Source organism: Quercus robur, chromosome 2 (genome assembly GCF_932294415.1).
Source record: "Quercus robur chromosome 2, dhQueRobu3.1, whole genome shotgun sequence".
NCBI lineage: Eukaryota > Viridiplantae > Streptophyta > Magnoliopsida > Fagales > Fagaceae > Quercus > Quercus robur.
Genome location: NC_065535.1, coordinates 13,364,388 through 13,386,894, shown reverse-complemented (window position 1 = coordinate 13,386,894; position 22,507 = coordinate 13,364,388). Strand labels below are relative to the sequence as shown.

The 22,507-nt window shown below is 32.2% G+C and overlaps 2 protein-coding genes across 2 annotated transcripts; both read left to right on the top strand.

Annotated features, from left to right (window-relative positions):
• The first annotated feature begins 1,133 nt into the window (after positions 1 to 1,133).
• LOC126712459 (expansin-A11) lies at positions 1,134 to 2,939 on the top strand. Its single transcript, XM_050411786.1, has 3 exons — positions 1,134 to 1,527; positions 1,615 to 1,936; positions 2,217 to 2,939. Exons 1-3 carry the CDS (start codon positions 1,389 to 1,391, stop codon positions 2,521 to 2,523), a joined length of 768 nt encoding a protein of 255 aa, XP_050267743.1. The 5' UTR covers positions 1,134 to 1,388; the 3' UTR covers positions 2,524 to 2,939.
• Positions 2,940 to 12,946: 10,007 nt separating this feature from the next.
• Positions 12,947 to 15,237, top strand: LOC126712457 (peroxidase 64-like). The gene is made up of 4 exons (XM_050411785.1): positions 12,947 to 13,269; positions 13,747 to 13,935; positions 14,325 to 14,487; positions 14,606 to 15,237. The coding sequence occupies exons 1-4, from the start codon at positions 13,069 to 13,071 to the stop codon at positions 14,998 to 15,000; spliced, it is 948 nt and encodes a 315-aa protein (XP_050267742.1). The 5' UTR covers positions 12,947 to 13,068; the 3' UTR covers positions 15,001 to 15,237.
• The last annotated feature ends 7,270 nt before the right edge of the window (positions 15,238 to 22,507 follow it).

Genomic DNA, 22,507 nt, shown 5'->3' with positions numbered 1-22,507 from the left:
ATAATGGTAGTAATAAAGGCCGCTACTGAGGAAAAAACGATCAATCCCTTCGTAAAGCAATTGGACTATCTAAAGTATTTTCATTTGACCATCCTAGAGTTTGTACTATAGTCTCTGCTGTCGTACAATTTTCCGAAATAGTAGCATACGATTTCACCACAGATTGGTCTACTCTGTCATGTGCTCGATATGACTTTCTTTTTGGTTTGTTTTGTTTTTCTAAATGGATGACTTTCTTTCTTCAATCACTTGAAATTAAAAATTTATAACCCTATGATCCCTTAAATTGGGTTATGCTTCATAATTTATATTTGATAAACCACCTTTGTAGTGTGAATGTGCGAACCGCCTCAAGGACTTCGAATACTTCAAATGATTGCCATTTCCATCTCTTTATCAATTAGTACTAATTTTTTGTTTTCAAGATTCTTAGGACTGGCGCTAATCATGGCCAGTTGTTTTTGCCTTTTAAATTATTTGCACTTGCCAAAAGAACATTTTCACGTCTTTGCGTGACGGTGATACTTTATCACATGGCAAATTTGATTCAATGGTACTATGGTAGTAGATCCAAATTTTTATCTTCAGAATTACTTTCAAAATGAGGTGAAAAGTATAGTAAGATTTGCTTTAACTTTCCCGATTGGGAATGAGAATAATACCTTTTTTTTTTTTTTTTTCAATCTGAATGAGGGGGCCCTTTATCTGGCTGCCAGTCCATAATCCAAAGTGAACACTATTCTTATCAATGGCGGCGATGGAGATGCTTTGTACGAGACCTAAAAACCTTGTTATCAACATATCACAACTCATCCCCATCTAAATGTCAAAAGGGTCATGTGCCAAGCACATGAAGAATAATGCTCTGTATCATATGCGTCAAGGTATTGCCATGTGAGTTTGTATGACATGATCTAAGCAAAAATATACCTTCAAAAAAAGTCATTGAATCTATGTCATCTTATCTTTAGGTAGAATCAACCAACATTAAAGAAATTTGTGGGAAAAAAAAAATGATAAAGAAAAAAGAATTAGAGTAATTAGTTTGTGGATTTTGATTTATTCACGGCCCTTCTGTTGGGGAAAGCATGTGGGTGTGAGAGGCAAGTAAGAGTTAGAGAACGTGGGAATAATTGAATGAGGTTCAGAATTCTTCAGGCTCCCACAGAAAATTCATAATTAAATAAAACATCTGGGTTCTCTCTGTTTCCAGTGGTCACATGTGAGGTTGTTGCATTTTTGAGTCTGGTCCCCTTATTTATAGAGGCAGCACTTTTACTTGGAAATGAAAATAAACATAGATACATAGTTATATACACAACCCTCTTCTCCCCATCTGTTCTCTACGTCGCTTACATTTGTCTATTGGGTACTTGGTCTAGCAAGGAATGGAGAAAATCATATTTGTATTAGCAATCTTGTTTGGATTAGGCTATTTTTCTATCTATGCCAATGCATTTTCGCCTTCCGCGTGGACTAAAGGTCATGCTACCTTTTATGGTGGCAGTGATGCCTCAGGAACTATGGGTATGTTAGCTCCAATTTAATAAGGTATTCGTTTTGTAATTTACTTTGCAAGGCTGAATCTTAATGAATTCTTTGTTATGGCTACAGGAGGAGCTTGTGGATATGGGAACTTATATTCTACAGGGTATGGGACTAGGACTGCGGCCTTGAGTACTGCATTGTTCAATGATGGAGGTTCATGTGGGCAATGCTACAGGATCATATGTGACTATACAAGTGATAACCAGTGGTGTAGGAAAGGAGTATCAGTGACAGTCACTGCTACAAACTTCTGCCCTCCTAACTATGATCTTCCCAGCAATAATGGAGGATGGTGCAACCCACCTCTCCAGCATTTCGATATGGCTCAGCCTGCCTGGGAAAAGATTGGTATTTACAAAGGAGGGATTGTGCCCGTATTGTTCCAAAGGTTGTATATAACTTCGTTTATTTTCTGTTTTGCCATATCAATAAGTCCAGAGACTATTTTTTTTTTTTTTTTTACAACTATTGACATAACCTGTTATGATTGGTACATAATAAAAGTGGTGTTAGTGGTGGACCCAAGTGAAAGTGACTCGCCTTTGATCACCATAGGGCCATGTAGTTGTAGTGAAAAATGTGTTCTCATTTTATTTCTTCTATCTTGTTAATGTGTAAGGTTCCAATGGAATGTTTATCTTATGCTTTTTTTGATTTTGATGGTGCAGGGTTCCATGCAAGAAACATGGTGGAGTTAGATTCACCATAAATGGAAGAGACTATTTTGAGCTTGTTTTAGTTACTAATGTGGCAGGGGCTGGATCTATTCAATCTATGTACATCAAAGGCTCAGGAACTGATTGGATGGCAATGTCAAGAAATTGGGGAGCTAATTGGCAATCCAATGCCTATCTTAATGGCCAATCTCTGTCTTTCAAGGTCATCACTACTGATGGAGAAATCAAACTGTTCCCGGACATTGTGCCATCCAATTGGGCGTTTGGCCAAACCTTCTCCAGTAGTGTACAATTCTAAGCTGAAAGCGATTTTAGGGTTCAGGGTTTTGGGTTTGGAATCAATCGGCAGAGGCGTGCTTAATATTTTACTCAAGCAGCCCGCCAACTCTTTTTTGGGTTGTCTATTGAGGTGGTGAGGACATGGATTTCTGGGGTGGTGGTTGAGAAGGGGAGCAAACCAATGGACTCAAGAAGGCTCTCAGTTTTGTGCATTTTTTAACCAAGAAAACATTATTGTTGATGCTCACAACTTGGTGGTGCTGTGTGGATGTTGCATTTGTTATAGCACATCAATAAGAGGCGCAATAAAATGCAGCTTCAGCATGTAGAAATACTTGAAAACTTACAATTTATATGCTTGTAATATTAATCTTGTTCTTGTTGTAATAGTTACATAATTGGGAATTAAAGTTTCCTGCAAACCCTTTTGCAAAATTCAAGGTCATATTCTACCTAGCTATTGTACTTGCAGAGTTTTAATTGGGTGCGTATAGAGGTAAAATTGTAGGCAAAGATGATTACAAATCCCCAATCTATTCCATTCAATCATGACTTGTAAAAGATTGTAATATGTTCCCAGATAGACTTTGTAAGTCTGGTGAATCCAAAATTGTCAGTGTCTTTTTTATTGAAACTGTTTTTTGTGTTGTGGTGTCCTAGTGAGGTGAGTGTGAAATATTTTTGTGAAGAATTATGAGAAATGTAGCACAACTCTTTGGCCTGTAGCAAAACTCCGAGAAAAAATGGCATAGACAATAAAAATAGTAATTCGTTTTTAGTAGAGGGACCCCTGGTCCGCAGGGGAGAATAATAAGGGATGAGTATGGTAAAGGGTTTCTCGTGCTAGGAAATAAGAGGGGACAATGGAACAAGGAGAACAAAATGAAGTAGGCATAAAGGTGCATGTGATGCACCAGTTTCTTTAAGACAATATTTTCCCCACTCAAAGAGTTTGTTAAAGGGTAACATGCAAATTGTCTCCTGATAAATCAAGATCAAATTTTACGTATTAGTAATTCTGAATAAATTTTATGAATTTTTGTTTGAATGTGTGTAATAATTGCAGTAAAAAACAGAATAAGATTATATTTATAACCAACAAAGAGATACTAATTGAAAGACACCACGAAAGTTTACTATTGAAGAGAAACAACTCTTAATACAATTTCCAAATTGTTAAGAATAATCAACCTTCACCACTGTGCATTATTAGCGTGATGGTTACTTTATAAGTACAAAATTCTTTTAGGGTGGAGGAGGAGGGTAACAGTTGGGATTCAAGTTTCCAAGAAGGAGGAGCTTCACACACACGTATGTATATATATATATATATATATATATATATACTTAGATTAGACTAAAGTAAAATTTCTATTTTATATGAAAAAAAATCTCATTTAGGGTTTTTTTTTTTTTTTTTTTTGGGTGCAGAGTTCTATTAATCAGTTTGCAAATTATTAATAGAACTGTAAAATTTAGGGAAAAAAATGCCAATCCTTTCATTTGTAAATTCACTTAAGCGATCATTTTGCTCGAGCAAACTTTTTAGAGCTTGTATTCTTCATTCTTCCATAATTCCATAATTCCATTTCCAAAGTTAAACATATATAACATCTCACTTACTCTGGGGACCACTTTTCATATATATATAGGCTGAACTTTGGGAACTCAGATTTGGGCACCAGCTTCTTTGGTGCCTAGGCTATCACAACATTTATTTAGAAAGTGATTCAAGAGGCTCATTTTGCCCTTTCCCCTTGAACTCTCTATCTTATTCTTGATTGCATGTACCTTTTCAGTTTTGGAGAGACAATGGAAGATCCCCTTTCCTTGATGAGCATGTACTAGGAGGCCAAAAAGTGGGCATATAGGGTAAGAAGTCAACAATAAGAACGTGAAGTAATTTATGATGCCTGCTCAACTTTTTTGTTAGATTGTGATGTACTTTATGAAAGCTGCCCTACTTTTTTGTTAGACTGTACTAGTATAATGGATTTTGTCTATGTAAGACTGTACGTATGAATAATATACATGCATAAAAATCGTTTTGGTTTTGGGTAAATACTTTTTTTTTTTTTTTTTTTGAGTTAATGCTAGTCACACTATTTATTGTACATGAACATAGACACACTTTTTGCATTGAAATTAAGAGATAAGACCACCCTTTTAGTTAGGATTTAGGAACCTCTTTATTTTTTTTTTTTTTATACGAATTCAATTTCAACCCAACTTATCCAATCTGCCTTTTGTCAAGTCTCTATGATAAAATTTAAAATATAATTTTTAATTTGACCATTTTTTGATGTAAATTTACATAAGAGTCGGCTCAATCATAGAAGCAATTGATACAATGGCCTAAGGCCCCAAATAAAAGAAGGCCTTCAATGCAAATTAATTACGGCTCCTTCACCTAGGAAAAAAATTTAAGGCGCCACTAATAGAAATAAATTGATATGAAGAGCGAAAATTAAGGACGCTTGAAGAGAGAAAATTAGGCCCCTTTGTAACTGTGGTTTATCAAAAAAAAAAAAAAAAAAAATTTAAGCCCCCTTTCCCAAAACATAGAATTGAAGAGATAATGTTCCTATTTAAAATTTGAATCAATGTCTTTATAAATAACTTCATTGATAGAAACTAACTTTTATTACTTGAATCTATAGGAAAAAACAGATAAAAAAAAAAATCCTTTCTCCATCTTAAAATCTCAAGAAATCAAATACAGTATCGATTAGTATTTTTTTTCCCTGCTCACCTTGCTTCTCTCTTGTCTCCATCTTGATTCTATTTTTATAGCATTCTTCGCTGTTGGCTAGCTACTCTTCTTTGATCTTCATTCAAGTTTGCTTCTATTTGCTCTTCTTTTCTTTTTATTCTTCTTGCTACACGGTTTTCTTTTTTTTTCTTTTTTTTTTTACTTGTTGCTGAGTTTCACTGATTTGGGTTTCTTTTTTTTTTTTTTTTTGTTTAGAAATTGGAACTAAACACTCTCTAGTCATAGTCACCGCCCAGGTCTTTTTACTAGACTTTTAAAATTTTTAATATTTTTCTCCAAAGTACAAGTTGTCAAGTTTTACACGTTTATGGCTGGGAAGCATTCCACTTTTTTCTATGCTATGAGTTATCATGTCAATCCTTTCTCAAAAAAAAAAAAAAAGAAGTAATCATGTCAATCTGCAGGAGTTATAAAAAAAAAAAAAAAGTAATCATGTCAATCTGCCGGAGTTATTAGAAGTCATAACCCATGGGAATTGTAGACTATAGTTACACGTTTACATCAACACTATAGTTACACGTTTACATAAAGCATTCCACTTTATTTTAGTGCTTCTATTTTCAACACTATAGTTACATGTTTACATAAAGAGTATCTAGTGATTATTATTATTATTATTATTTTTTGCTTTTTTTTCCCATCCATTTAGAAAGTCATTAATTTGTTATATGTAGAGTGCTGTCTTAATTTAATTAAATTACAATTTTAGGATAATATATTTTGTATTAAAATTAATTTGTTCAGTTATGTGATAGTTAATTTTTTATTCCAGAAAATTAATGATTTTTCTATTATAGATCATGTTTTATTTTAATTATAAATGTTTACTAAAAGATTAAGTGATATTAAAAGGAAATGTTAATGAAACTTAAATGTAAAAATTTAATTAGTAATTTTGTATCTTAAAGAGAATGATAAATAGATTCTAAATATAAAAAAATTAAAAGCTAAATAAATATTATCTAATTAATATTTAAATAATTAATAAAAGCCCCGCCTAAAGTTTTCGCCTAAAGCTCTTAAATTTGTTGAGCCAGTCCTGATTTAAATGCTAAAATTATATTAGACTTTTTTATTTTTTATATTATAGATGAAAATAAAAATGATGTTATTTGTTAACTTGATGTGCACTCTTTATAAATATTTTTAATGTCGAATCTATTGCAACATTGAGTAGTTTTTTTTTGTAACTTCATTATAAATTTAGTTCCAAATTATTTTCTTTTCTTTACCTAGCAAGCTATTTTTTTATTCATAAAGCACTATATATTTTAATAATTTTTATAAGTAGTTTAACTTTATTTTATGTTGCATTTGCCGTACTGTTTTTTTGGGGGAATTATTGGTCTAGTAAACTTTTAGAATTAATTATCGGACTATAACATAAGATTTCATGTATTATTCAACTTTTACTTTTGAATATTCTATTTATTTTTTAATTATATTGAAAAATATGGGAAAATAAGTTTAAAAAATGCGTTTAAATATATATATATATATATATATATTTTGTGTTAACCAAAAAAAGGAAAAGAAAAAAAGAAGGGTAAAGCATAGGATGACAACAATAGCAATAACAATTCATTTTAGTTTAACATTTTTTTAGCCCACATGCAATATAATCCGCACACATCTGGCTCAAATCCGACCCAATTCAACCCGTTAGTCAGAGTCTAAACTAGGATCAAATTGGTCATATCCACACCTTCAGTAGTATAATTACAATGTGAATTTCTCTGTAAAATCAATCAAAAGATTAATAAAATTCACATCCTTCTTCTCCAAAATAATAATAATAATAATCAAATGAAGTTCAATACCTTAACGACATCACCCACCTGCCTTTCCCCCGGACCCGGTGCTGGTTTTGTAATTATTTAATCTGCAAACCTACAAATTGTTTTTGACAATTCAATAACACACAGAGAGTGTCGCGACATAGTAGTTGGCCAGACCCCCCAACTTATTATATTATGTCTCAATTATCAATTATCATATACCCCATCTCATTTCCCATTAGAGGAATCTGGCAGGTCCTTTCATCGAATATTGCAATAATTTGTGCTACAAGGAAAACATCATTAAAATCAACATTTCTTTCTTTAATGAAATTTGAAAGAATGAGTTTTATATCTTTTTTGACCTTGTAGGGTTCAAAACTTATTTTCCATTACCATAGAGCTAAATGCAATCAAGGAGAAGAAACTTTGAATAGCTTATATATGCTATTATGTTCATTGGTGGAGACATGATTTTGTTTAGTAGGTGTAAACTCTGATTAGAAAAAAAAAAAAAAAAAAATCAATACACGAATTTAATATTATTCCCTATAAAGAGTTTTTATTCCAAATCAATATATTATACAATTGTCCTCAACTAGTCTTCAGACCTTGGAAATATTGCATAATCATCTTATCTTATCATGAATATTATAAATAATATCTTAATATATGTGATAGGTCAACTGTTCATTAAACCATCTCCCATTTAGTAATCAAAAGTGATATTAAAAAATAAAATAAAAATAGGGGCTGGTAGAATATATATTCATAATTTCATGTACCAAATATACATCTATATTGAAATAGTAGATACAGAAACCAATAATTTTTGATTGGATCAACGGATTCCTTACAATATTCATTACAAAAAAAAAAAAAAAAAAGCTCTTTCCACATTTGTAGTTGATAATAATAGAATCAATGCCAACTTTACAGGAGCAAGTACACCAATGGATGCAATATATATTTACAAAAAAAGCTCTTCCCACATTTGTAGTTGATAATGATAGAGTCAATGCCAACTTTATAAGAGCAAGTGCACCAAAGGATGCAATATATATATATATATATTAATCTGATCAACTGATTTTTTTTTTTTTTTGTTAGTTTGTTTTTAAGTATCTCAACTAGTTTTGTAGCAAAGCAATATATGATTTTGAGTTTTGAAAATTCATTGTTGGAGCACATATTAATTATAAGTATTTAATTATAAGTGATATTTAATTATACGTAGTCAACTAATAAATTTTTTTTATCATTACTTTATGCAACACAGCTCGGACTTGAAGTGGTAGTGTTTGAAGGTGACTCCGAAACAATTACAAACATAAAACACCATAAATGCTTTTGTTATGGACTTATCATTGTGCTATCTGCTGAACCTTGCTTTTTCAGAAATTAAATTGTACGGTTTTAATTTAGCCCATCATTTTAATCATTTCAATTTTGTCATTTTTGTTATCTCATTGATAGAATGCACAAACGTGTCAAACTGTCAAACATATATATATATATATATATATTTTTTGTGTGTGTGTAGTAAAGAGATCGCTTGCATGTCAAATCATGTGGCCTAATACATTCTCAAAAAGAAAAAAAAAAATCATGTGGCCTAATAAAAAATATAAAGAATTGAAAATGACCACCTCATTAACTAGGTGAAGGTGACGTAAAGTAGCCGCCTGATAAACTAATTACTAATAATCATGTGACATATATTGTACATTTGTCTTTTTCATTATTACTTCGTTTTTTCTTCTAATTTTATTTGGGTTTTACCGACCTAATTATATATATATTAATATAAATGTGGAGGACTGAATCTCTTCCTTAGAAGGTATTATTCGCTTTGGAAATGGGCAGAGAAGGCCGATGTCACCTGCACGAATTTACTCAATCCCACATTGGGAAGAGATGTCTTCCACCTGCAGCTTATAAGCATGAGCTCACAAGTGAGGTGTACTACTTGATGGGTAAGGCCTAGCATCTGCACTTCGTATGTTGCTTGATGGCACTCCTTCGGGTCCATCAGTCGACGAAGGGAGAAGGTGGGGGTACACCCCACTTGTGAGCTCATGCTTATAAACTGTAACTCTAAAAAAGTTACAAAAAATTAAAAAAAAAAAAAACAAACAAACAAAGAAAAACAAAAAACATTTACATAATTAAAATTTTTAACAAGCCTACACAATTATTATATGGTGTGATATATGATTTTTTTTTATGCACTTTCATTGCACTAAAATCACTTATAATTGATAGTAAACTAAATTGGTGCAAACAATATGAGAGGTCATTTTTGCATTAATTGTAGATCTTTCCCCCCATAAGTTATTACAAAATATGAAATCTTGAATATTAAAATTTTAACCTCAATACCTCAAATTGATAGAATAAACAAGTTTATAATGATAATTTAATTTAATTATCCAAGCCACTAATATCAATTAAACAAACAACTAACTAATTACTATTATCAAATTATAATATATTTAATTTAAGTACTAAACTACTCAGCCATGCTAAGGACCTACAACTACAGTACTCTATTCTAGTCATTGACCCATAGCAACTTTTGTTTTTAGGATTGGAATTATTGCATATATTTTCTGTCAAAAATATTAGGGGGGAACGGTGATTAAAGATCCGTTTGGATACAACTTATTTTATTGAAAATTGAAAACTAAAAATACTGTAGTAAAATAATTTTTAAATGTGTAAATAATGCTGTGAGATCCATTTTTAATATATTTTTTTCTGAATAAAGTGGTTGTGGGTCCTGTAAACAATACATGAACAGTGCACTTGTCTCCTAAAAGCTGATATGCGTGCATATTAAAAAAAAAAAAAAAAAGGAAAACGCAAAACGTCAGACGCAGGAAAATAATTCCTATCCAAACGTATACTAAATGTCTGTTTGGTTTGTTCACATCTGCGTTTTCTCTCTTCTATGTATTTGGCTTTTTTTTTTTTTTTTTAAGTCCAGCACCTCTTGCACTGTTCATGGGACATGAATAGTACAAACAGTCAAATGCACAGTACTTTCAAGCATGAACAGTAATTTATTATTATTTTTTCTTGTTTTCAATTTTCAGCAAAATAAGCTGTATCCAAACGCACACTAAGTTTTTCTAAATTTTTTATTTTATTTCATTTTAGTACTATTATTAAGAGAGTTTTTCAAAACTCAGGGGGCCTACCCCCCCTTGAGGCTCTGCTTGTGTGCGTGTGAAACTTTATTCTGAAAACTTGAACCTTAGCTTTCATCTTTCACACTCCAAAAACACTTATAGTTGTGAAGTGACAATTGTGCTAAGGGAGTGCGGTGATCTTTTTATTTTTTATTTATTTTTATAGAGTTTCAACTTATTATGTCCGTTTTTTATGATTCTGCTATTTATCATCAAACTAAGATACTAATCAATTTTTGGTATAAGCAGAGAATTGAATCTCAGATTTCTTATTCAATCATTAGAGATTTTACCTGTAGCTAAACTTTCATTTTCTCTCTCCTCTGATAATGCGAGTATCTTCTTCTTCTTCTTCTTCTTTTTTTTTTTTTTCTTTTTTTTTTTCACAACATTCGAACCACTCACATTCAACAATGACAATGAAACCACTAGATACCCCTAATGCAGACCAGTCCAAGTCACCATCTTTATCGATACAAACACATCCTCAAAACACGCTCCCATATATACTCATAACAAAATCCAAAACCCGTGCCACCTCACTCATCCAAAATACCCAATACCCATAATCATATTAATCAATTGACCCTACTCCAAAACCACTTTGCAGCTGGGACGACATCGATTTTGGCAAGGTCATATTGCGAGTGGGAGAGGAGCTGGTCATTGATTGAGAGAGAAATGAAAAGATGGCAAAGAAAGGGATTTGGCATAAATACCAACATGGTCGTTGGCGTGGCAATTTATGCGACATAAGCCAATGATTTGTCACAATCTGTTAACACAATTCAGATTTATAAAGTTAAGGTTTAAACTTGTTGTGTATTAAACTGTTTTACATAGTTTTATGCATGTTTCTAAAACAATTAAAACTTCAAGTTATCATTTCAGTTGTTTTTAGATGCGCGCATAAAATCATGTAAAATAATTTGTGTGAAATAAACATTACTCTAAAATTAATATGCCACATTAATTTTAAGTATGATACATTAGTATTTTGTTTAACATGTAAGTAAATTCTGAAGACCAAATTGAAATGATGTGAAAAAAAAAAAATCAAGGATTGAATTGATACAATTATTCTGAAGACCAACATAAATTTAATGGGACTAACATTGATTTTTTACCCCCAAAAAAAAGGATTCACTCCACCATTGATTATGCTTGTTAAATCCCGAATTTATTTTATGGCTCATGCCAACCAAAATATAAGAAAACAATAAATAAATAAAAAAGGTTTGTTATGGTTCCTTCAGCACTGTATGATTTATTTTACTTCAAAAATTTTATCAATTATTAGCACTACGTAAAATAAAATGCAATAGACCTTTTCATATTTTACGATTTTGTGAAAGCTACTTATGATGCTCCCAAAAAGTTGTTAGTTATGAGTAGTTACAACTTACAATGTAGTTACACAATTTTTTATTTGCCGTTGCCTGTTGATAATAACACTAGCATAGCTGTTGACTATATGAAGATTACGCAAAGTTGCCTTTATTTGTTCAACCTTCTTCACCAAACACATTCTTCTCTGTATTTACGGTCTTTAATCTTTTAGGTCACTGAGCTGGTCTAATGGAAAGGACATCCCTTTGCTTACTTTCTGGCAAGAAAAAGTTGATCAAGTACACTAGGCGTGCGTTTGTTTTGTGAAGATTATGCCTTTTGCGTTTGTGTTTGGCTGGTCCATGGCACTGTCCACCGGCCAAACACTAAAAATGTTAAAGAATTTTTGTTACAATGTTTTTGTCAATTAAAAATTATTTTGTTACAGTATTTTCAGTAATAAGTGGTATCCAAACAGACCCTAGGTCTCACCGAGTAAATCTAGAAACATAAAAAAAATTTAATTTGATATCTACAAATGTGGTAGATTAAAAATGATGTCAGTGGTGAGCTGAAAAAAAAAAAAAAAAAAACTACCAAAATTTAGTGTGTGTTTGGCACTAGATTAAAAAGCTAGCTTATTTTACTATTCAACTTATTTTTGCTACTATTTATGGGACCCACTGCATTTTTTTGTGCTATTCATAGGTTACATTGTACTATTTCAGCTAACTTTTACATTTATCTACAGTACTTTCAGCAAAAAAATTTTCAGTTTCAATAAAATAAGCAGATTCCAAACAGACAGTTAATAGATGTGATTAAAATAGCCAAAATTTTTAAGTACGTAGCATTATTCCATTTCATCTCCAGCAATTATTTCGTTTTCCTTTAGTCATTTTACTATCCACCAAGGTTAATCTTTCGCACTCGTTTTGGTTTTCACCTTATCCTCCAAAAGGGTGGGAAGTAGATCTACTTGATAAAAATTTTAACTTACAAAAATAAATCCATTATCATGTATTGGACATTTTGGACGCATTAGTCACCTGTTTTGACCTTCATTTTAGCCTTTTGGGCAATGAACCGGCTGGTCTTTTAAAACTGTAATTTTTTTTTTCTTACTTTGTCTTCATTTGAATAATGTCATTTTTCGTAAGGTCAAAACAAAAAAACACTTGAAACATCACTTTCTAAATTAATAAATCAATATCAAAAGTAACATGGCTTGTCCACGTATTTTGAGCTTGCTTCAATAATACTGCTCCAATAACAATATTCTTTTTTTATTTATTTATTTATTGCTGAATCGACAGCAATATTCTTGATCACCAAATTTGCTAACCACCATATTCTCCTTAACCACTCCAAGTGTTTTATTGAGTGTTCTCATTTTCTGCCTCTACTATAAATACCATCCACCGATCTGAGTTTTCACCGACAAAAACTAGCCAATAATACAAATATAGCTCAGTCGACTGGTTTCAACAATGGCAGCCACACTTGTTTCACTAGCCCTTTCAATCCTTTTCATTTCTTCTTCAGTAAATGCACTGAGCTTGAACTACTATGACAAAACATGCCCACATCTTGAGTCCGCTGTCACCGATGCCGTCAAGTATGGCATTGTAAATGACAAAACAGTTCCAGCTGCTCTGCTTCGGATGCACTTTCACGATTGCTTCATAAGAGTAATCATCTTATATATCTATAGCCCCAATCCACACACACACACCACACAAACAAGCATACGTTTGTATCTTTATCCATATGTCTATATAACTTTATATACAATAATATTTAACAAAATTAACTTTTTCGTTGACTTTCTTCAATGCTTTCATGCACATAAGTTTTTGAAAGTAGTCCATATTTTCCCATATCATCATTTTAATACATTTTTTAATTTTTTTTTTCATAGTTATAAATAGTGTTAAACAAATTAGTTTGAACTAATTATGACTCACACTTTTCTAATAAAACATTCCCAATACCAAACAAATTCTAATTAAATTAGGGGTTGATATTTTGAAACAAATTCTACTTAAATATGTATTATACATAAATACTTTTTCCGAACATTATCATTCATTGCATAAACTTCTGACAAGGTTTGATGTTGTTGTTCCTATGTAAAATTTACTTGGTACCTATGTTTTGTGTTTAAGGGTTGTGATGCTTCTGTGCTGCTGGAATCAAAGGGAAATCAAAAGGCAGAAAAGGACGGACCTCCTAACATTTCATTGCATGCATTTTATGTCATTGACAACGCAAAGAAAGCAGTGGAAGAGTTGTGCCCCGGCGTCGTCTCTTGTGCTGATATCTTGGCTCTGGCGGCTCGTGATGCCGTTGCTCTGGTTAGTCGTCGTCATAATAATAATAATAATAATAATAATAATAATAATATATATATTTTATGTTTTTTTTTTGGAGAATCTAATCATAATAATAATATACAAGTTTGAATGAAACACTACTTAACAACTCTAACGACAATTGAGATATAGTTTTTATCATACAACTTATTTAATAGTTATGTGATTTGTTAAAACGACTTAATGATTAGACGTTTTATTAAAATACATGTGACTGGTATCGTACTATGAATTGCCATCTCATCTAATCTGGTATCGTACTAAAATTTGTGTCCACAATAAATCAATAATAATAGTAATAAACTAATAATAACAACCCTTCGATATCTAAGCTGATGGTAGTACTTTTTTGGTCTGGTTTGATGTATTAGTCTGGAGGTCCCACTTGGCAAGTACCAAAAGGGAGAAAAGATGGAAGAATCTCAAAAGCAGCCGACACTAGCCAATTACCAGCTCCAGTTTTCAACATCACTCAATTACAGCAAAGCTTCTCCCAAAGAGGCCTGAACTTGAACGATCTTGTGGCTCTCTCAGGTATATATATTTCTATATATTTATGATCTTGTGCATATATATATATATATATATATATAGTACTTGCATGAAAATTGATTTATATATAAATGACTATCTTGTTGATGCAAATTTGTAGGGGGACACACACTTGGGTTTGCTCATTGCTCATCATTCCAGAACAGAATTCACAATTTCAATGGCTCCGTTGACATCGACCCGTCACTGAAGTCAACCTTCGCAGCCACCTTAAGAAGCATTTGCCCGGAGCACAACAAGGTGAGAAGTGCTGGCATCACAATGGATTCAACCACCACAGCATTTGACAATGCATACTACAAGTTACTTCTCAAAGGGAAGAGTATATTTTCTTCAGATGAAGCTCTACTCAGTACCCCAAAAACTAAAGCATTGGTTTCTAAGTTTGCTAGCTCCCAAGAAGAGTTTGATAATGCTTTTGTGAAGTCCATGATCAAGATGAGTAGCATCCCTGGTGGGCAAGAGATTAGGCTGGATTGCAGAAAAGTTAGATGATTTTAGCCGAGTAGATTTAATTAACGTGAGTGAGCTAGGCGGTCCCAGCTAAAAATTATTGTGTCTCTTCTAGTACAACTGGATAGTATTTTTTTTTTTCTTCTTCAGGGATCAAAGTAATAAATGTGGACAATGTGCAAGTGTCTTTGCATGCAAGTTTGTGTTGTTTATGCCACCGTCAAAGTCGACGATGTTAGAATTAAAATTATTAATAAACATGTGTTTGGTTTTCAATTATTATAATTTGGTTGATGTTAGGTCGTTTTGACCAACCGTACTATCAGGCATGTGTCCTATCCTTCTAAGGCTAAATGGTAATAATTTTCATTTAAAAAAGAAAATAAAAAACCTAATCCAAATGCACCCTAATTAAGGCTTAAATAGCATAGAGACTGAAATTTGGAATGAGCAGCTTTCTTTACGTACTTTCTCGCAATATAAACCAAACATCATATTAAAGAGTCTTTTGGCTGAATATTGTAGAATCTCGAGTTTATTTGCGTTATGGGTGTTGTTCAAAGTTATTTAATAAAATGAGAAAAGATAGTAAATTTCGGCAATAGTGTTGCCGAAATTCTAAGAAAAGTATGAGAGAGAAGAGGAAAAAGTAAGAGAGAGAAAATTTTGAATTTTGGTAATCTCATTACCGAAATTCCTGTTGCTCAAAGCTGTTGCCCAAGTGAGTGTAAAGTGCCCGAAGTGCTAGTGCTAGGTGGAGTGCCCAAAGGGAAACCAATTGTGGCAATGGCATTGTCTAAATAGAGGGGGAAAAATTATGACAATTGATTTGTGGCAATGGAATTGTTGAAATAGGAGGAAAAATAAATTTGTGGCACCAAAAATTGGAGGAGTCAATCAGCCAATCAACTCACCTCTTCCTTTGATTCTTATTCTCTACTTGGAATATATTCATTGATCATTCCCAATAAAACTTAACCTACTGATATCACGCCTAAAATCTATGTCAGAGATTCTTTTTGTCTTTTTATTTCTCCTCTTCGTAATAAAAGGCAAGTACCCTCACTAAAGAATTGCATCTCCTCACAAAGTTACATCCTCCGATTGTTCATTTACTCTTCTGCTTTGCTTCAGTGTGCACAACTACCTCACAAAGTTACATCCTCCGATTGTTCAATTACTCTTCTGCTTTGCTTCAGTGTGCACAACTAAGAATTGTAAGTTTTGGGTTAATGTAAGTTTTTTTGCTTTGCTTATTAACTTACAGCTCTAGAAATTAACAAATTTATTATTATGGTATAAATATATGCTTTGTAAATATTAGAAGCTAATACATTGTAAATATTATGTATTGTTGTAGTTAATATTGTTTGTATGCCTATGATAATGATTATTGTTGATGTTGTTGTTATTATTCAAATTTTAGATTAATGAATTTTTTATGGTTAGGACTACAAGCATTTTCAGTATTGTTGTTATTTTGTGTTTATTTATTATTATCTGATTGTGTTTTTTTTTTTTTTTTTGCAAGTATCACTCTATAATTCTCACTCTTTCAGTTGGTATCACAATTGTAGTAAGCATCTCAACTCTCTAATTAAATTTATGTATGTGTTTTGTTAATTTTGAAATTATTTAATATTATTTATTGTTATTATTAGTATATGACCACAAAAATTGTAACAAATTGTATCATTGTGATCTTTTTATAATCAATTTTACTTTGTTATTATCAATTATTACATCTATTACTTGGAAAAAATATATTGCATAATATGTTTGTTGGTTTATATGAAAGATATGTATGTGTATTATTATTATTATTTTTTTATTTAGTACAATAAATCATACATTTGTGTTTCTTTTTCTTTAAAGTTTAGTTGGTATAAAAATTTATTAAGTTTCTTGAATCTTTACTTTTTAAGGTGGTTATAGGTTGGGAAATGAAAATTAATTATATGCTTTATAAATATTATACGCTAATATATTGTAAATATTATATATGGTTGTATTATAGTTAATACTAATTATTTTGTGTATGATTATTTTTGCTAAAACTATTATTATTATTATTATTAAAAATTTTGCTTCATAAATCCTTTATTTGAGTTTCTTTCAATTTTATTATGAACTACAAGCATTGTAAGTTATATTTAATATTTAGCATAAAAAATTGTAGTAGTCACTATATATTAATTTTATTATTTTTTATTATTGTTCTTTTGTTTTTATTTAGGATTATATTTTTTTAGAAGATATTTATGATTATCTGATTGTGTGTGTGTGTGTTTTTTATTTTTTTATTTTTTTTTTTCAAGTATCAGTCTATAATTCCTACATTCCTTCACTTCATATCGCAATTTTAGTAAGCTTCTCGGCCCCCTAATTTAATTGAAAATTATTTTCATAATTTGTAATTTTTTATATAGATGGTTTGTAAAAAATATACCTTCAGATGGATGTTGCATGGTTTAACTCATTGTAACATTTAATGTAGGATATATTTGAAATGGAGCTTGGGCCATTCGATCATTCTCTACTAACCCAACAACAATATCATATCTCTAATGATGCAATGGAAGGTAATGTACGTTGTGAGATCAAAATTTATTAATGTCCTAATAATATCTACAATTATTCAATTTACATGAAAATAATTTCAACATTAACAATATAACATTGTACATTTTAAAAAAAAAAAAAATTCAGGTTTTCACCTTACGAGTGCGACCCTAATCTTTTGCACCCCCCCCCCTCCCCCCTCGCGTAGTTAGGCGAGCGTATCACCCTATATTTGCATCAATGTAGACTATACTATGTTACCCGCTTACCACATATAGATATTGACCGGGCTCTTATCACTTCTTTGGTGGAGCGGTGGCGATCTGAAATCCATACATTTCACCTACCTACTTGTAAAATGTTGATCACTCTACAGGATATAGCAATCATTATAGGATTGCCTATTGGTGGCAATGCAGTGTGCGGGCTCACTAATTTGGATTGGGGAACAGTTTGTGAGAATTCACTTGGGGTGACACCACCTGCAACAACATTGGCATATGGTGGCCTTAAAATAACATGGGTAAGGAATACATTCTCAAACCTACTAGAGGGTGCCAATGCTGTAACAACCCAATAGTATGCTAGGGCATACGTGTTCCAGGTTTTGGCTTTACTATTTGGAAATAAGAGCCAAAGTAGGTTGCGTTGCTGCTTTCTCCAGCTATTAGTGGACTTTGGTGTAACTGGGGTAGTGCCACACTTGCTTTCTTTTATAAAGAGCTGTGTACTGCTGCAATTAAAAAAAGCATGGAGGTTGCAGGTTCTGTTTTCATATTACAATTATAGGCGTGGGAGCATCTTCCATATCTGACCCCCAATTCCAATAAATCCAACAAATTTAAATAGTGACGACCCATACAGTTGCAGGTATAATATTTACTTTCTATTTCTATACAATATTGTATATCATAGCATTTATCCTTGATACTTCCAAACCCTAAAATCAGTGGCAATCATTAATTGTGTATAGGTGGAATACCAAGAGAACGTTTACTCACACACCAATGCATGTTCTACGTGCGTACCGTTCTAATCACGACACACATAATAATGAACAGGTAATATATCATAATGCATCAATGGTTAATTTACTAGTTATATTATTGTCTTGGTTGATTATAACATAGTTATTGTAATTGGAATTGCAGGTTGTTTGGACACTGTATAATAATTATTTGCATCCATGATGTCTTGCAGAAAAACATATATGGACTACAACCGCGCCATTGCTATGCTTCCAAATTGTGAAGTATTACCATCTAGAAAGAGTCATGTGACAATTTGGGTTGTTGCAAAGATGTCCAAAGTGGTCTATTGACAATTTCAATAAATATGTGCATTGTGTAAAGTTGACAGGAAAATCCAGTGTTAATTGGCGTAGGCAGTATGTACAATACTACCGGCTTTGGAACAAGCGAGTTGAACATGTAGTTGGGGATGACAATTTCCATTTAGGTGTGGATTACACAACATGGTACCATCAACATGGTCACCTATTCACGACACCAAAGGCAGCTGCCCATATGTACCAAGTTATTATTTTAGTTTTTTCAATAATACTGCACTAATATTGATAACAAATTATTTACACAAAAAAAATACTACACTAATATTGATAATAAATTATTATTTTAGTTTTTTCAATAATACTGCACTAATAAATGTTTTTTTTTTCTTTTTTTGTGGCAGCAAACTGAAATCAATAATATGTTAAATTTGGCTATTGCAAACCAACAAAGGAATGATCTCATTGCATAACAAGTCCTTCCAGCAATAGTAGAGGGCCTTAGTCAAGTGAAGTTATTGATGGAAGCAAATGTTCTCATGCATCCATACGATAATAAATAAATATTTCTAATATCGTACAATTTTCTTTATTATTATTATACCTAAAACTTAGATATTAAGGTTTATGAGCATATATATACTAACCTTTTTTTTTTTTTTTGGTTTTCTTATAGCATACGTGTATATTATACGCTAACAAACTAAGTATTTCTTTAAGGAAATATATGTCAATTTTGAAACATATTTTTGCTATATGAAATTTTAGGCAAGAACATATCATACAAATCAGTTCATGTTGCAAAACATATAATACAAAAACAAGATTTGCGTGAACAAATAATTTAACAAAAACAAGATTTTCATGCTTAGTTATGCCCCTAAAACATATCAACATGAATATTATATATAAAAAAAAAAAAGTAACTACTTAAGAGATGTAACTCACCTTGTAAGAGATAAATAACGAATAGATATTTGCAAGTGTTGTTCCTCATAGTTGTTTGTAGAATATATGACACGCATGAATTGAAAATGGTTGGTAGAATTCTGAGGGGAATAAGAGTGGAGAAAAATGTTGATGGAACTTTTAGGGGAAAAAGAGTAGAAAATAAGAACCGTGGAAACTTCAGTAACATTAGTGCTATTTAAATAGGTTGCAAGTTTCATATAAGTTAAATTCTTAGATTTTAAAATGTATAACTAGATACACAAATTGACCAAATACAACACAACACAGATCAAGATGGGACACTCTGAATCAAACAAGTTACTTAACTATATACATATATTCACTGTAAAGAATCTCTGCAAAAATCTCAGTTTCTTTGTTTTCATTTTTGTTTGCACAACAATCATTTTTTTCTTCCATAACTTTCTTTCCTGTGTGGACATGAATCTGAATAAGAATCTATGTACTTTTTTTATTTTTAGAATAAGAATCAATGTACTCAATGTACTTGAATCTATCATTATTTGTTTCATAGGGTACTTTTACAATACGAAATGAAAGAACATGACATACACACAAACCAAACTACTTTGGTCAAAAAAACTACTAAAGAATAAGAATATGTGTACTTTTTAGAATAAGAATTCAAAATATTTTTTTTTATTCAAACAACTCTCTCTCTCTCCAATTTTCGGCAAATCAATTGCAACAAATTTTTTTTTTCCCTTCTATTTTGGCAATGCCATTGTCACAAATCAATTGCCACATAACAAGATGAGAGACTCTGATACAAACAAATTACTTAACTATAAATATATATTCACTACAAAGAATCTCTGCAAAAATCTCAGTTTCTTTGTTTTTTATTTGTTTATCATATGTACATCAATCATTTTTTTCTTCCATAACTTTCTTTCATGCATGGACAGGAATCTGAATAAAAATCTATGTACTTTTTTTTAGAATAAGAATCAATGTACTCAATGTGCTTGAATCTATCATTATTTGTTTCATAGGGTACTTTTACAATACGAAATGAAAGAACATGACATACACACAAACCAAACTGCTTTAGTAAAAAAAAAAAAAAAAAACTACTGGAGAATAAGAATATGTGTACTATATATATTTTTTATTCAGACAACTCTCTCTCTCCTCCAATTTTCGGCAAATCAATTGCAACAGTTTTTTTCCCCTTCTATTTCGGTAATGCCATTGCCACAAATCCATTCCCACAATTTTTTTTTCCTTCTTTTTTGGCAATGCCATTGCCACAATTTTTTCCCCCTCTATTTTGGCAATGCCATTGCCACAAATTAATTGCCACCATTTTTTTTTCCTTCTATTTCGGTAATGCCATTCCACAAATCAATTGCCACAATTTTTTTTTCTTCTATTTCATCAGTGCTGTGGGGGTAAAATTTGCCAGTCAACGTTGGGCCATAGTACTTGTACTAGGCCCAACCACAATAAGAAGCAAAGACACGGGCAGAGGACCCCCCAGCCCAATCACGTTGGGCCGGGCTTGCTTAGTGGCGTCCGAGGAGGAGTACCTCCTCGGACGCACCAAATGGGAGTCCGATTCACACCCTTTACATGGAGAAAGGTCATCCAAGATCAAGAAAAAAAGCAGAACGTTCCGGGGGGGGGGGGGGAGGGGGGGGCAACCACAACTGCCGCATTAAATGCAAGGAAGCTACTTTTCCAGCCGCATTAATGTGGAAAGGACAGGAGAATAGAATTATCTTGGCCAGTGCAACTCACAGAAAAGAAGGAAGATGTCCTATGGGACAGGCACTCAAGTAGAGGCCTAGATGATTAACAAGTGTAGGGTCATTATCGTAGGAAGGATGCTATATAAGAGAAGAAAATCCCCATGACCGGGGGATGGCGGAAAAGAGGAAGAAAAAAGCAGAGAGAAAGAGAAAAGGAATTGGAGGAACAAGGCATAAGATACAGCCCCACTGACTGTTATCCCAGGAAGCTTAGAGGAATATCCCCACGTCCAAATGGTTGCATGGCTTGTTCATAACTATGTTCACTCTGTCAAGACCTAGTTCTGTAATCTACTCTCTACAAATTCATTGTTGAGGGACTTTTGGGCCAGAATCGCTTGTCTGTTAGGCCTGAGCCCCAAAACAGCCCCTACAATTGGCATTGCCACAAATCAACCACAATTTTTTTTAAAAAAAAAAAAAAAATTCCTCCCCAAGATTTCGGCAACTTGGTTGCCACAATTTTTTTTTCCTCCCATTTTCGGCAACTTGGTTGCCACAATTCATATTTTCTCTCTCCTCCATTCCCTACAATTTCAACAACTTGGTTGACACAATTGGTTTCCCTTTCGGGCACTCCCCCTAGCATGCATTTTGGGCACTTCACGGACAGGAGCTTGCACTCCATGGGCAGGACAAGAATTTCGGTAATCTCATTACCGAAATTCAATTTTTTCTCCCTCCCCATCACATCACTTATCTTTCTTCTCTCTCATACTTTTTCTTAAGGTTTTGGCAATGGTGTTGCTGAAATTCAGTCTCTTTTCTCATTTTGCCAAATAATTTTGAACAGTATCTATAACACCAATAAACTCTGTTTATTGCAATATTTAGCAAAAGTACTAAAAAAAAAAAAAAAAAAAAAAGCCTATTAACAAGTTCCAACTTTATCCCTTCATAATAAGGAAATAAAATAATAGCAAAAGCAAACATTCACAAATTTCATATGATAAGAACAAAAAAGTACCTGTCA

Bases quoted from the DNA above. Each gene is read 5' to 3' on its own strand.
- LOC126712457 (XM_050411785.1), top strand. From the start codon at position 13,069: ATGGCAGCCACACTTGTTTCACTAGCCCTTTCAATCCTTTTCATTTCT. The intron at 13,270-13,746 runs GTAATCATCTTA...TTTGTGTTTAAG, and splicing joins TTCACGATTGCTTCATAAGA to GGTTGTGATGCTTCTGTGCT. The intron at 13,936-14,324 runs GTTAGTCGTCGT...TTGATGTATTAG, and splicing joins CTCGTGATGCCGTTGCTCTG to TCTGGAGGTCCCACTTGGCA.
- LOC126712459 (XM_050411786.1), top strand. From the start codon at position 1,389: ATGGAGAAAATCATATTTGTATTAGCAATCTTGTTTGGATTAGGCTAT. The intron at 1,528-1,614 runs GTATGTTAGCTC...TTATGGCTACAG, and splicing joins TGATGCCTCAGGAACTATGG to GAGGAGCTTGTGGATATGGG. The intron at 1,937-2,216 runs GTTGTATATAAC...TTGATGGTGCAG, and splicing joins GTGCCCGTATTGTTCCAAAG to GGTTCCATGCAAGAAACATG.